Genomic DNA, 13,626 nt, shown 5'->3' with positions numbered 1-13,626 from the left:
AGAGATTTTATTTATTTATTTGACAGACAGAGATCACAAGCAGGCAGAGAGGCAGTCAGAGAGAGAGGGGGAAGCAGGCTCCCCGCTGAGCAGAGCGCCCGATGCGGGGCTCGATCCCAGGACCCTGAGATCATGACCTAAGCCGAAGGCAGAGGCTTAACCCACTGAGCCACCCAGGCGCCCCCAGGGGTCTGGCTTCTTAAGGTCTGAGTTCCTCTCTTCACAATGAAAACGAAAAGCCTCCCTGTCTTTTCCCTTTGGGTCACAGCCTGCTGGGGGATAGAAAGCCACGGGTTCCAAAATCGGACAAGCTCAAGCCCAGGAGGCAGAGATGAGGGGAAGGGAGGTCTAATGAGGTGAACAGTTCCAGAAACAAGAAGGAATCCTGGTTAGGTGAAGGCTGAGGACTGAGCGCCTGCCCTCCTTTCCACCTTGTGGGGCAGTTCCTGACAACGCCCCCCCGCCCCACCCCCCAGAGTTCAGGGTCCCGATGTGTAAAAAGGGGAGGAGGAGAACTGCCGGGGGAAGTAGTGGAGGTCCATCCAAGGTCTGGCACGGGGCGATTACTGACTCAGACGTTGGCAACCTCAGAAAAGGTAACTAAGGAAGCCCCCAGCCTGGCCGTCCTCACCTTCCGTTGTACCGGAGTACTCACTTGCCTGTGCTTCCCCCACTCCACTGTGAGCAGCCGTGTGCGGAATGAGAAAGGTGGGTGTCAGCAGGGACAGGGCCCCGGGTGAGGTGCGGCAGTCTAGCTGGGAGAGGTAACGAGCCCCAGAAGCCGAGGGGGGCAGGACGCAGGAGTGAAGGCCACTGAAGGGTGGGAAGAGTGGACGGCGGGGGACGGGGGAAGGGTGGTGCAGGCTGCGGCCTTTGACTCGGGCCAGTTCCCACCACGCCACGCTTAACGTCCTTTTCCGCAGTCCTGACTTGGAGGAGAACGGGAAGAGAGAAGCCAGGCCCCTGAGGTCATGGGCCCTCTCTCTGGAAGACTCCTGGAGGATTGGGCAGTGGCTGAGAAGAGGAGACAAATGCGGCCGACTGAGGGAAATGGCACGGCAGGGGCAGGGTGGCGACAGGAGGGACAGACTCGGCCGTCCCCAGCTACCTGGCTGTAGTGATGCCCCATTCCCCCATCCAGCTCTTCCCCAAGGCAAGGTCCTTCCCCTTGGGGACAGACTGGTTCAGCAGTCACTGGCCAGGCTCTTGGTACAGAGGCAGGAAGGGCAGCTCTGGGAAGGGGGCTCTCAGGCGCAGTACTCCACGATCCAGGTCTATGCAGCACTGTGGGGACAGGGCGGGGACACAAGCGTCTCTCAGCAGGGACCCACTCTCGGGGGCCCTCCCACTTCCCACAGCCTCCCCCTACTCCTTGCTCTTCCCCCTGGTTTCCATTTGCCTGGAGCCCTGGGCTGGGGGTGGGGGTTAGGTGGGCAGTGGGATCTGGTTCTTATTTTTTGCTTGTGGGCAAATGAGAAACCTCTAAGGAAGCAAAGGTGAAATCACGACATCTCCATGTCTCCCTTATCAGAAGCTGATCCATGCTTCCACACCTGTGCCTTTTAACCTCCTTTTCCCAGGCCCCCAAGTGCAGGTCAAGTGCTAACATCCTCCTTACCTTGAGGGAAAGTAGAGTCTGTAGTCCAAGACAGAACTCAGGACTCTCCACGTCTGCGGGAATCATTTGAAAACAGAAGGAGCTGGAGGGGCCCCCAGCAGTCCCAGTGCCCTCCTGTCAATGCTCGCTGCTTGTCTGCCCTCCCCCTCCCGCAGGTCTGAGGATCCAGACCCAGGGACTGGGGACACCCTGTAGGGTGCCAGCCTTTGCCCCAGCCAGGAGAGGAAGGTGGGAGAGGACGAAGAGGGCTGGGAATGAAGGGAGGACTCACCCACCACCTGGGCCGAGCAGGCCACTGTCTCCTGGCCCAGCTGTAGCTCTAGCTGCTCCACCTGGGTGGGGGGTCCAGGTGCCAGGCCCCCACCTGGGGCTTTGAGGACCTTCTTCCCTAACCTGTGGTTGGGAAGCAAAGGTTATGGCCCCCACAGCCCCCAGTCCCAGCCCCAGCCCCTTAGTCAGCTGATACCCCTCCCCACCACACTTGGGTTCTCATCCAATACCTTGGCCCCATGTGGGGTCGAAATCCTTGTCTTTGCTATCAGAGCCCCCCCCTTTTAACTACAGCTTTCTTGATATATACTAGATATACCCCAAAAGTCACCCTTTTATAAATGCAGTGGTTTTTAGTGTATCATAGAGTCATGCAACTACTACTATGTCATTTCAGAATATTTTCTGAATTTTTTCCGCTATCCATTCTTTCGGGCTGCGCTCTTACCCCAGGCGGCTGAGGCATCCAGCAGAGATCTGGTTGTGGTGGGTGCCTGTGTCCACGGCCACCCGAAGCTCCTGGTCTCGGCACTGAGAAAGAGGGTCATGGGGGACTCCGTGAGCCCCCCCGGGAAAATGGATTGGGCTTGGATCCTTCACCTTTCCCAGCCTCGGATGATTCCCTCTCCAAAACGAGTGAAAGGAAAGAACCGAATCTTTCCAAGTGATTTTTACGGCACTCGTCCAGTTGAGGCCACACCAGCTCTTAGAGGAAGGAATCAAAAAAGGAAGTAGAGCTGCCTGTGGTGAGTCCATACCCTTGGGAATGACTTGGCCAGAAGTGGAGATCTGCTCGTGGAGAGGAATTCTTGGGGAGCTGAGGGCCTGGCTTAGAGAGGTCTGGATGAGGCATAGAGGAGGGGGTGAGACCAGGCCGCCCTGCGGGGAACTTCAGATGTGGGTAAGCGCCAAGCTCACCACAGAAACGAAAACTGGTTAGCTTTCTTCTGGATATACGCAGACATATTGGGTGACGATTGGATACCCCAAATGCACGCAATTTTCTCATCCCAGACATCTGTTGAGCACCTGCTGTGTGTGAGATTTGTGGCTGGGAGGCACGGGGGTAAATGCTGAGCTTGCGCATAAGGGAAGTGTCAGTAACTAGTGCACGCTAGCAAGTGTTAAGGTCTACGAAAGGACTGGGCATGAAATGCCCTAGACAAGAGGGAGGAGAGGCTGTTTCCTCCTGGGCAAGTCAGAGAGGGCTTCAAGGAGGAGGGACCATAAAAGGCTGTCACCTTGGAACGCACGAGGTTTTTCTGAGTGTGTGTGGGGGGGGGTGGGGTTGCAGGTTGCCTACGTGCACGGTGGTCCACGGACGTACAAGACATTGAAGAGCATTTACACATTCACATTCGAAGATTATATTTGATAAAGGGAAGGAGGAATGACCATGACAGATGGAACAGCACGGAGAGAAGATGGGTTGAGGCAGAGAGTAAAGAATGTACAGGATTCCATTTTTTGGTTCAGGCCGCGGGGAGAAGTGCCTTTTCTCCCTCCCTCCTTCCCCCACCGCCCAGGGGAGAAAGGGGGCTGGCAGAAGTGAGCCGGTCACAGGCAGGACTGTTCACGAAAGCCTGTGCCGTGGTGGGTGGGGAGGCCTTCTCACCTTGCAGTTGACCAGAAGAGCCGGAGTCTCTGTCTTGCTGGTCTTCCTCCTGCTCTCCTGGCCGTGAATCTGGGCCTGCACCAGGGGACACTCCCCCTGAAGCCGACTCTGGTTTCCTTCCACCAGGCGTCTCTGGATCACGCTGTGCGGCTGCTGGCTCCATCCCAAAATAAAGAAGGCAGACGGGTCTAAACCCGAGTATCCAGGCCACTCAGTTCTCCCACCTGGGAGTCATCCCACAATGTCCCCCCTCCCAACCCCACCCCAGTCCTGCATCTCACTGGAGTAAGAAACCGGCAGGAGCGTACCCAAGGATCCCAGCAGTCAGAGCGTTATAGCAGACTCGACCCCAAGATCACATCATGCCAGTTTCGGGGGACCCCAGGGGATGGCTCAGCAATGAAGAAATGGGAACAGGAGAACAGTCCATTCTAGATTAGACTGACCAGGACGTGTCAGAAACTAGTATGATTGGGGAGTTTTTATCGCTGGTCTAGAACACATTATTTTTGACTTTTTTTCTGTTACCCCTTTGACCTCACCCTTCCATGTACTGCAGATCCCAGGGTTGATGATGTGATGAAAAAAAAAATCAGTAACAACAGAAAACAAAAGTCACATCCTCAAAACTAGGTTGCTTGAACTCTCCCCCACCTGAAACCACCTTCACTCTGTCTGGTCACTTCACTTCCTAAGTTCCACCAGCTTTGTCTTCTGTGTTTATCCAGTCCACCCCGGCTTTGTCTTACTGGTTCTGTTCAAGCCTCACCCCAGCTGTCTGGGTCACCAGACCTTCCCTAAATTCCCAAGAACCTGCCTCCAGTACTGTTTCCTCCCACATACACCTGCTCGAGGCCAGTGATGAATCTAAAACCCTCACGATTCAGAGTGTGGTTCTCAGATCGGTAGCCTTAATGTCACTTGGAAGAGAGACCTACTGAATCAGAAGCTTCCTTTTAACAAGATGCCCTGATGATTTGTGCGTATAAGTCGAAGTCTGAGGAGCTCCAAAGTGAAACAAAAAAAGTAACTCTGTTATTCCTGTTTAAAATCGATCAAAGCACAGCCGCGTCTTGTCGCTTACGTGATAAAGCCCAAACTTTCTTTTTTTCTTTTTTAAAGAATTTATTTATTTGACAGAGATTACAAGTAGGCAGAGAGGCAGGCAGAGAGAGAGGGGGAAGCAGGCTCCCCGCTGAGCAGACAGCCCGATGTAGGGCTCGATCCCAGGACCCGGAGATCATCACCTGAGCCGAAGGCAGAGGCTTAACCCACTGAGCCACCCAGGCGCCCCAAGCCCAAACTTTCTATGGTGATGCACAGCCCAGGGGACCTGGCCACCGCTTGGTCTTTAGCCTCATCCCCCACTTGGCACATCTGCTGCTCCCATGCCCCTGTTTGTACTGCTCACAGCATGCTGCTGTTTGCCTCCACACCTTGGCTCCTGCTCAGCACCCCCGCCACCCCGAGACTCCTCTTTGTCCTCTTTTTCTAAGCCAGCCTGGATAACTGGTTCCACATCCTTTTTCAGAACTACTCTTTATTTGGGAGAGAGGTTTGTATTTAAGTCTGAAATTCCATACATATCCTGCAATTAATGTGTGGTTTGCCTCCTCCAGGAAGACCTCTCTGACTTCTTTGTACTCTTTTTTTTTTTTTTTTTTTAGATTTTATTTATTTATTTGACAGACAGAGAGTACAAGTAGGCAGAGAAGCAGACAGAGAAAGAGGAGGAAGCAGGCTCCCTGCCGAGCAGAGAGCCCAATGCGGGGCTCCATCCCAGGACCCTCGGATCATGACCTGAGCCGAAAGCAGAGGCTTTAACCCACTGAGCCACCCAAGCGCCCCTTCTTTGAACTCTTCATTCTGCACACCGGGCTCGGCCCAGCACCCCTTCTCTTAGCTCCCTTTGTCATGCTTCTCACAGATGGAATTTGTGGATTTTAATTCCCCCATTAGCCTGGAGAGCCTGTGAGGTCAGGTCTTTATATCCCAAGGCTTAGCTTTACATATAGTAGGCGCTCAGTAAATGTTTGTTGAAGAATGACTGTTTCTGTCCAGGCTGCACACGTGCTTCTCCACCTGCCCTCACTTCTTGGGAACCTGGGACTGTTTCTCTACCCTTGGTTTAATGAGGCCCTTGAGGCCAGCTGCTCCTGCCAACAAGGCTGCCAGCAGGAGACCCAGCTCTGGGAAAAGGGCAGTGAACCCTGGGACTGGCCAGAAAGAGCAGCCCTGCCGTTCCCAGCTCTCCTCCCGCCTTTCCCACTATGAGTACAGGCTTCAGGCTCCCCAGTGCTGTGCAGTTTGCTCCAGAGTTATCCTAGGGAGGGAGATAGTGGGGTTCTCCCAGGCTGCCATGTCTTCACTCCCAAAGCCACACAACGTAACTGCTTGAGATCAATCCGGGAGGTCCTGAGGCAGATCTCAGGACCCAGCCATTCTGGGATGGTAGTGTTAATAGAGCCTCTTCTCCAGGGCCAGAAATTTGTAGGATGGTCTCCAAACCATAGAGCCTTTGAGGTCCTAGCCACCGGGAGCCAAAGGACCAGCTCCCCCATTGCCCTGTTTCTCCCTATTTCTCAGCTGTGCTCACCATGTCCACAAGGAGGGAGCAGCTCTGAAGTTCCCTGAACTGAGATCTTGGTCTGGTCACCTTTCCTCTCTGGGAGCTGCTGGGAATCTGCTGGGAATCAGCTGGGAATCAGCTGGCCTCTCGGCTGGGTTCCTGGAGGGGGAACATTCATCTAGGAGGAATCTGGTAGGGCTAGGTGAGGAAAGGGAGCGAGGGGTACGTTAGCCTCCTGGCTAATGCTGGGCTGAGACCCCTAGGGTTGACTTTGTGCCTCTCAGCTTGTAGGACTGGCCTCCTTTCAGATCCTCTGACGAGGAATTGGGTGAGGGTACAAGGGCTTGGAAGCCTTCCTTTCTTTGAGATTATTTTCTCTTTTGAGCTAAATGGAGTAGGAGCTGGAGAAACAATACAAATTAGACCTTTGATAGCGATTTCTATTCTCCAGGCACTCTTCGAAGCCCATTATATGCGACTCCCACAGCAACCCAATGAGGGAGATACTACTAATTTGGTTCTCGTTTAGCAAATGAAGAAGCAAGCTCAGAGCCATTAAGCAACCTATCCAAGGTAGGAAGTGGCAGAGCCAGGATCTGAACCCGAGCAGCCTGCCTGGCTCCAAAGCCCATGGTCTTCACCACTCTCCCAGAGGGACATGAGTATAGGCAGCTGTCCTCTGGCCCACTCACCTCCTTGTTGTTACACACACCCCCTCCACATGCCCCCTCCCCTCTGAAGCCCATAGCCGCTGCATGGAGATGGAAGGAAAAGAGCCTGGAAGGGCCTATTTCCCTACAAGGGAGTAAGGGGGTACTCAGGAGGCCAGTGGCCCAGCCAAGAGCCAGACAAAACCCTGGGTCTCAGGAAAGGACAGAGACCCTTACTGCTTCCACTGCAGGGAAAAGCCCAGTGAATGGCCAGAGCTGGTAGGAGGGAATCCGTTGTTTGCGGATAGGACAGAAACCACAGCCCTGAACCAGCCAGGCCTCCAGGCCCTTCCAGCAGCAAATGAGTGCTCCAGAAGGTTCCTGTGTCCTTGCAAGCCTCTTCTCCTAAATAGCACAGCTCCTCATCACCCCAGGATAAACCTTGGACTATTTGGGAGAAGCTGAGCAATGCCAGCAGGGTCTCCCGGAGCCCCAAAGCCATAGGAACATCCCCAGTGAAAAGTCTGAGAATGGTCAGAGTGGAGCCCCTCTAGCTGGGACTAGCTCTGCCCCATTCTCAGCAAGGGAGAGGGGATCCGAAGGCTTAGGGACTGTCCTTTCCAGCCCTCCACCCCCCTCCCCAGGACAGAGGGAGATGGAGAGGAAGGGTGGGGGGAGAGGGCTGCCTCACCAAGTCCTTGGAAGTGCCGAGCCTCTTGAGGCTGTCCAGGGGGAGCAGGTCGGCAGAGTCCTTGTGCAGGAACTGGGTGGCCTGTCTGAGCCGGCGCTGCTGGCTCAGGGGGGCTCGGTCCCCCAGCGCTGCCTCCTGTCCTCTCCTCCTGGAGTCTCCCTCCTCTCTCCTGGCCTCCTGCCTGGTGCTTATGGCCCCTGCGGGGCTCGGCGAGCTTGATGAGCAGGGTGGGGGCTGCTGAACCGTCCTTCCCTCCATCCCCTCTGCCTCCTGTGGCCCAGCTGCTCTTCCCGCCTGCCCCTGCTCCAGGGGCGGCAGCTCTCCTGAGAGGAGGGTCTCCCCGGGGGCAGAGGAAATCAATAAATAATGTGCAGGAGCGGCGGCGCCAGACACCAATTTCCAGAGATTGCAGTAGAGGGAGTGAGGCTCCGGCTGGAAAAACCCAGCGCTCCCAGAGATGGGAGGGGGGGGGGTGTTTGACAGGGCCTGCAGGTGGCAGGCTCCACAGCACGGCCAACTCTGGGGTCCTGATCAGAGTGTGTTTGTGTGTGTGTGTGTGTGTGTATGTGTGTGTCTGTCTGTGTGTGTGTGCGCGCACGCGCACGCACTCCTGCAAGCGCGAGGGGGTGTAAGAGTGTTGTAAACTGTCAGGGTGTCTGTGCCAGCTTGTCTGAAAACCAGTGCATGTGGGTGTGTTGGGGGGGGGTCAGCCTGCATGCTTGGTGCATGCGTGGGCTGCAGGCACATGTGCCCATGTGCGTGTGCCCTCCCCTCTCCTGGGGCTGCCCCACTGCTCTCTCCCCTGGATTTCTTTGCCGTTTGGAGGGGTGGGGTGTGGGCCAATAACTAGGTTCAGAACAGAGAGGGGCAGCCTCAGAATGTCCTTCCCTCCTCTCCTCCCTGTCAACAGGAGAGGCTTTCCCTTTCTGGGTCTCAACCTCTCAGTGTGGCAGGTGTCCGACGTACAAGGGGTCTGGATACTCTGGGTTCCGGATTCTGGGGGGGCAGGGGCGGCAAGAGCTGCTCTTAATCTCCCCACAAGCGGGGCCCCAGCTTCTCCCTCGTCTTTAGGCAAGGCTGATTGAGTCCTGGTTCTTTAAGAAGCGTTGTAATTCAAACACTCAGAAAGTTGTCAAGGATAACTGATACCTTTTACTGGCCACCTCGGTGAAAAAAATAACCGAACTATTACGACTCTAGTTGAAGCAACCCCCGGCACCTGTCCTCCCCAGATGAACTCTCTTCCTCAGTCTGGTGTTTCACCATTCCCAGCCTTGTCCTTTTTCTCTTTATGCTCATGCGTCTCTATGTATCCTAACGAACACATCATTGAGCTTTGCCTGATCCATTGCATATATCCTTCTGCAATTTCTTTTTTTTTTTTGCTCAATATTTATTCAGATTTCTATTTACCTATTTATTTATATTTAAATATTTATTTAAATTTATTAGAGGGATTCATCCATGAGATATGTATCGCCCTATTCATTCTCTTTAACTGCTGTATGTTATTCCTCTGTGAATACATCACGTTTAGGAAATTTAGGTTATTTTTCGTTAGATTTTGTTTTTGTTTTAAGTAGGCTCCATGCCCAACATGGGGCTTGAACTCATGACCCTGAGATCAAGAGTCACGTGCTCTACTGAGCCAGCCAGGCGCCCCTTAGGTCATTTTTCACTTACAAACAATGGTACTATGAATATATTTTTTTCTTTATCGCATTTATTCACGTTCACAATACTATGAACACTTTTACACATACCTCTTGGGCACAGGTGTGAACATTTCTCTAGAGTACATACCTGGGTGTGGAATGGCTGGGGCATCAGATACACAGCTTCTCCCCCATTAGCATAATGCCAACTTGCCCTCCAGAGTATTTATATCAATGTGCACTCCAGTTATCCGTGTTCAGGGGTTCCTCACCCTCCACTTCCTCCCCAGCCCTTGGAATCAACCTTTTTTCAGCCCTGGCTCATCTGTCATCAGATTTTTCTTGCCAGCCTTTTATCTCCACCATCATCAAAATGCATTGGGTCAATCACCTCCTCACGTGTGTTGGACACGTACAGGATGGGAGCCCCAATTGAGCCCTGCTCCCTAGGGGCTCAGTCTAACCCAGATATCACCAAGACATACACAAACATTCAGACAGATGAGATTTCCAACGGCCTCCTGCAGACCTACCCTGTGTGAGGCATTCTCCCAGCCATGACAATTATATGAGGAAGAATTGCATTGTGATCCCTGTTTCTAGACAAGAGAAGTAGCTAAGTGTTATGGGTCAAATTGTGACCCCCACAAATTTGTACATGAAAGTCCCAACCTGCAGCACTTCAGAATGTATCCTTATTAGGAGATAGGGTCTTTAAAGAGAGAATCAAGTTAACATGAGGTCACTAGGGTTGGCCCTAATCCAACATGACTGTGTCCTTACTGAAAGGGGAAATTTGGGCACAGAGGTGCACACAGGAAGAATGCCACATAAACGTGAAGGCTGAGAATGCTTGCTGTATAAGCCAAAGGACGACAAAGGTTGCCAGTATCCACCAGAAGCCGGGAGAAGGAGGGCCTGGCCAGATCCTTTTTCAGCATCTTCAGAAAGAACGAACCTTGCTGACACCTTGATCTTGGACTTCCAGCCTCCACAACATGTGAGACAATACATTCCTGTGGTTTAAGCCATCTGGTTAGTGGTACTTATTATGGCAGTGCCAGGAAGCTAATGTACCGAGACTTAGAAATCTCACCTAACGGTCAGTTACTGTATGGCAGAGCCAGGAAACAGATCCTTGTGTTCTGTCTCCCAAGTCTTGCTCAAGGTCCATCATGCAACTGTATACACTGATAGATCAGGGAGTGGCCTCCATGCTACAGCGCAGGATGGGCCCAATACTGAAAGGTGTCTTCTTTCAGTATCAACTTTATTTTTGGCAGTTCACTCCTTAGGTTTGAAAATACTTCAACAGCTTCAAGAGGTTGTGATTAATTCATTTTTTAGAAGAATAATGCTATTAAGGAACAAGAATGAGATGATTCCCGAGCACTTAGCAAAGTTGCCTCGGGCCAGGCACAACGTGGATGAGATGCCTCCAAACTCTTTGGTCCACTTCCATCTGCAGACAGAACCCCAGGGAAGCATGGATGTACTTTGGTGTAGAACAGAGACTTGGAAGTTTGCAGTTTGGATGGGGTGAGGTTGGGGACTGCATCACCTCATCTCCAGCTGCTCTGACAAGGCTTTTGTTGCCTGGCACTGGGAAGCACTGGTGCTCAGGGAATGCCATTCTCTGGAATGGAGCTGCAAAATAGTCAGGTTGGTCTCTGGGTTCTTTGACCCAAACTAATGCTCTCTATTCACTATCTATCTCACCATCTTGGAGTGGGACTAAGGAAACAGTCTTTTGCCTTTTTGTGATCCTTGGTTTCTTCCCTTGCAAATTTGTTTTTTCCCCAAATTGTAGGGAGAATGGGAATGTTCTGGCAATGCAAAACTCTGAGTTCTTCTTTCTCGGGAGTTAAAGAACTCCCCTTGATAAGATGATGTGCCCAATGCAGTCTACTCATTCAGTGCAATCTGTATCAAAACACTGGTAGTGTTTTTCACAGAACTAGAACAAACAATCCTAAAATTGATGTGGAACCACAGAAGAAGCTGAGTAACCAAAGCAAGCTTAAAAAGAAAAGCAAACCTGGAGGAATCACAGTTCTAGATTTCAAGTTATATACAAAGCTGTAGTAACCAAAACAGTATGGTGCTGGCACAAAAACAGGCACATAAATCAATGGAACAGAAGAGAGAGCCCAGGAATAAACCCATGCTTATATAGTCAGTTAATCTATGACAAAGGAAACAAGAACAATGGGGAAAAGACTATCTCTTGAACAAATGGTGTTGGGAAAACTGGACATCAACATGCAAAAGAATGAAACTCGGACCACTTTCTTTCATCAGACACAAACATAAACTCAAAATGGATTAAAGACATAAATGTAAGATCTGAAACCATAAAAATCCTAGAAGAAAACATAGGCAGTAAACTCATGGACATTGACCTTAGCAACACTTTTGTGGATCTGACTCCAAAGGCAAGGGAAACAAAAGCAAAAATAAACAATTGTGGCTACAGCAAAATAAAGAGCTTCCACACAGCAAAGGAAACCATCAGAAAACAAAAAGGCAATCTACTGAATGGGAGACAATATTTTCAAGTGATGTATCTGGTAAGGGGCTAATATTCACAATATATAAAGAACTCATACAACTCAATACCAACCCCCCCCCAATAATCTGATTTGAGCAGAGAACCTGAATAGGCATTTTTCCAAAGAAGACATAAAGGCATACATGGCCAATGGACACATGAAAAGATGCTCAACATCACTCATCATCAGGGAAACACAAATCAAATCACAATGAGATACTACCTCAGACCAGTGAGAACAGAGTGCTGGTGAGGTGCTGGCAAGGATGCAGAGAAAGGGGAACCCTCTTGCAGTGTTGGTGGGAATGCAAGCTGGTGCAGCCACTCTGGAAACAGCATGGAGGTTCCGATGACCCAGTAATTCTACTTTTAGGTATTTACCCACAGAAAATGAAAACACCAATTTGAAAAGATATATACGCCCTTATGTATATTTCAGCTCTAGTTACAATAGCCAAATAATGCAAGTGACCCAAGTGTCCATCCATAAATGAATAAAGAAAATGTAGTGTACACGTTTGAGCATGCACACACACATGCACACACACACACGTGCATGCACAGTGGAATACTACGCAACCATAAAAAAGGATGAGCTCTTGCTATTTGCAACAACATGATGGACCTGGAAGGTATCATGCTAAGTGAAATAATTCAGATGGAGAAAGACAAATGCCACATGATTTCACTTATAGGTGGAATCTAAAAAAAAATGAATAAACAAAAAGCAGAAACAGATCCATAAGTACAGAGAAAAAACTGATGGTTGCAGGAGGGGAGGTACAGGCGATTAAGAGGTACAAGCTTCTAGCTATAAAATAAATAAGTCATGAAGGTGAAAACTACAGCCTAGGGAATACAATCATTAATATTGTAATAACTTTGTAGGGTGACTGATGGTGACTACACTTATCGTGACAAGCACTGCCTAATGTATATAATTGTCAAGTCATTATATAATACACCTGGAACTAATATCAAATGTTAAATATATTTTGACTTAAAAGTAGAAAATCTAGGCTTGTCTAACTCTAAAACAAAACAAAACAAAACAAAAAAGATGGAGAAATGGGGTGCCTAGGTGGCTCGGTGTGTTAAGCCACTGCCTTCGGCTCAGGACGTGATGCCAGGGTCCTGGGATCGAGCCCCGCATCGGGCTCTCTGCTCAGCGGGGAGCCTGCTTCCCTCCCTCTCTCTGCCTGCCTCTCTGTCTACTTGTGATCTCTCTCTATAAAATAAATAAATAAAATCTTAAAAAAAAAAAAAGAACATGGACATTTAAAAAAAAAAAGATGGAGAAATGCCAGGGAATGTTCTGAGGCCAGTTTGTATCCTCAGCTGGGTGGTCTGTGTCTTTGCCAATAACTTACCTCACTTCCCTCCCCTGGTCACTTTTTTTAAAGTTTATTTATTTTTAGGACTCTCTATACCCCATGTGGGGCCCAACCCCAGGATCAAGAATCACGTACTCTTCTGATTAGCCAGTCAGACATCCATCCCTGGTCATTTTTTTAACCTGAATTTTACAGAACTCAACAAACTAATTCATTAACAAGGAGTAACTACATTGAACTATAACGATGAGACACAGGGAGAAAACTTCCAGGAGCACTACTGAGGAAAATTAAACCAGTCTTCTACTGTCAGGAATAGAAGTGGAGATTTTCCCTTCCAAGACACTTGGGAAATATCTCTCATTTTTTTCATCTTGTGGTTCACATAGATGTTGAAGTGAATGGATCCAAATTCAGAAATTTTGTGAGGAAAAAAATGGAAGCATGAGATTCGGCTGCCTCACTGCATTGGTTCTCTTCTAAGTTATAGCAAGTTTTCCTTTCATTCAGTCAAAAAAGGATTTATTGAGCGCTTACTATGTGTCAGACACTGGGGTAGGCTCTGGGCATGCAACAGTGAATGGGATGAAAGAGCCCCTCTCGTGAAGTTCACATTCTAAGGAGGAAGGCAGACAGTGAACAACTACATTTATAATGTCAGGTAGTGGTAAGT

The 13,626-nt window shown here is 50.2% G+C and overlaps 1 protein-coding gene across 1 annotated transcript; it reads right to left on the bottom strand.

Annotated features, from left to right (window-relative positions):
- Positions 1-1,051: 1,051 nt before the first annotated feature.
- On the bottom strand, positions 1,052-7,864 carry NRIP2 (nuclear receptor interacting protein 2). The gene is made up of 6 exons (XM_032874877.1): positions 7,414-7,864; positions 3,504-3,656; positions 2,337-2,419; positions 1,890-2,011; positions 1,619-1,671; positions 1,052-1,284 (listed from the first exon to the last, which is right to left on the bottom strand). Exons 1-6 carry the CDS (start codon positions 7,669-7,671, stop codon positions 1,192-1,194), a joined length of 762 nt encoding a protein of 253 aa, XP_032730768.1. The 5' UTR covers positions 7,672-7,864; the 3' UTR covers positions 1,052-1,191.
- Positions 7,865-13,626: the final 5,762 nt, after the last annotated feature.

This window comes from Lontra canadensis, unplaced genomic scaffold, assembly GCF_010015895.1.
Source record: "Lontra canadensis isolate GAN:19392208 unplaced genomic scaffold, GSC_riverotter_1.0 scaffold53, whole genome shotgun sequence".
In the NCBI taxonomy this organism is placed as follows: Eukaryota; Metazoa; Chordata; class Mammalia; order Carnivora; family Mustelidae; genus Lontra; species Lontra canadensis.
The sequence above is the reverse complement of the archived record's forward strand: the minus strand, read 5'-3'. Positions and strand labels throughout refer to the sequence as shown.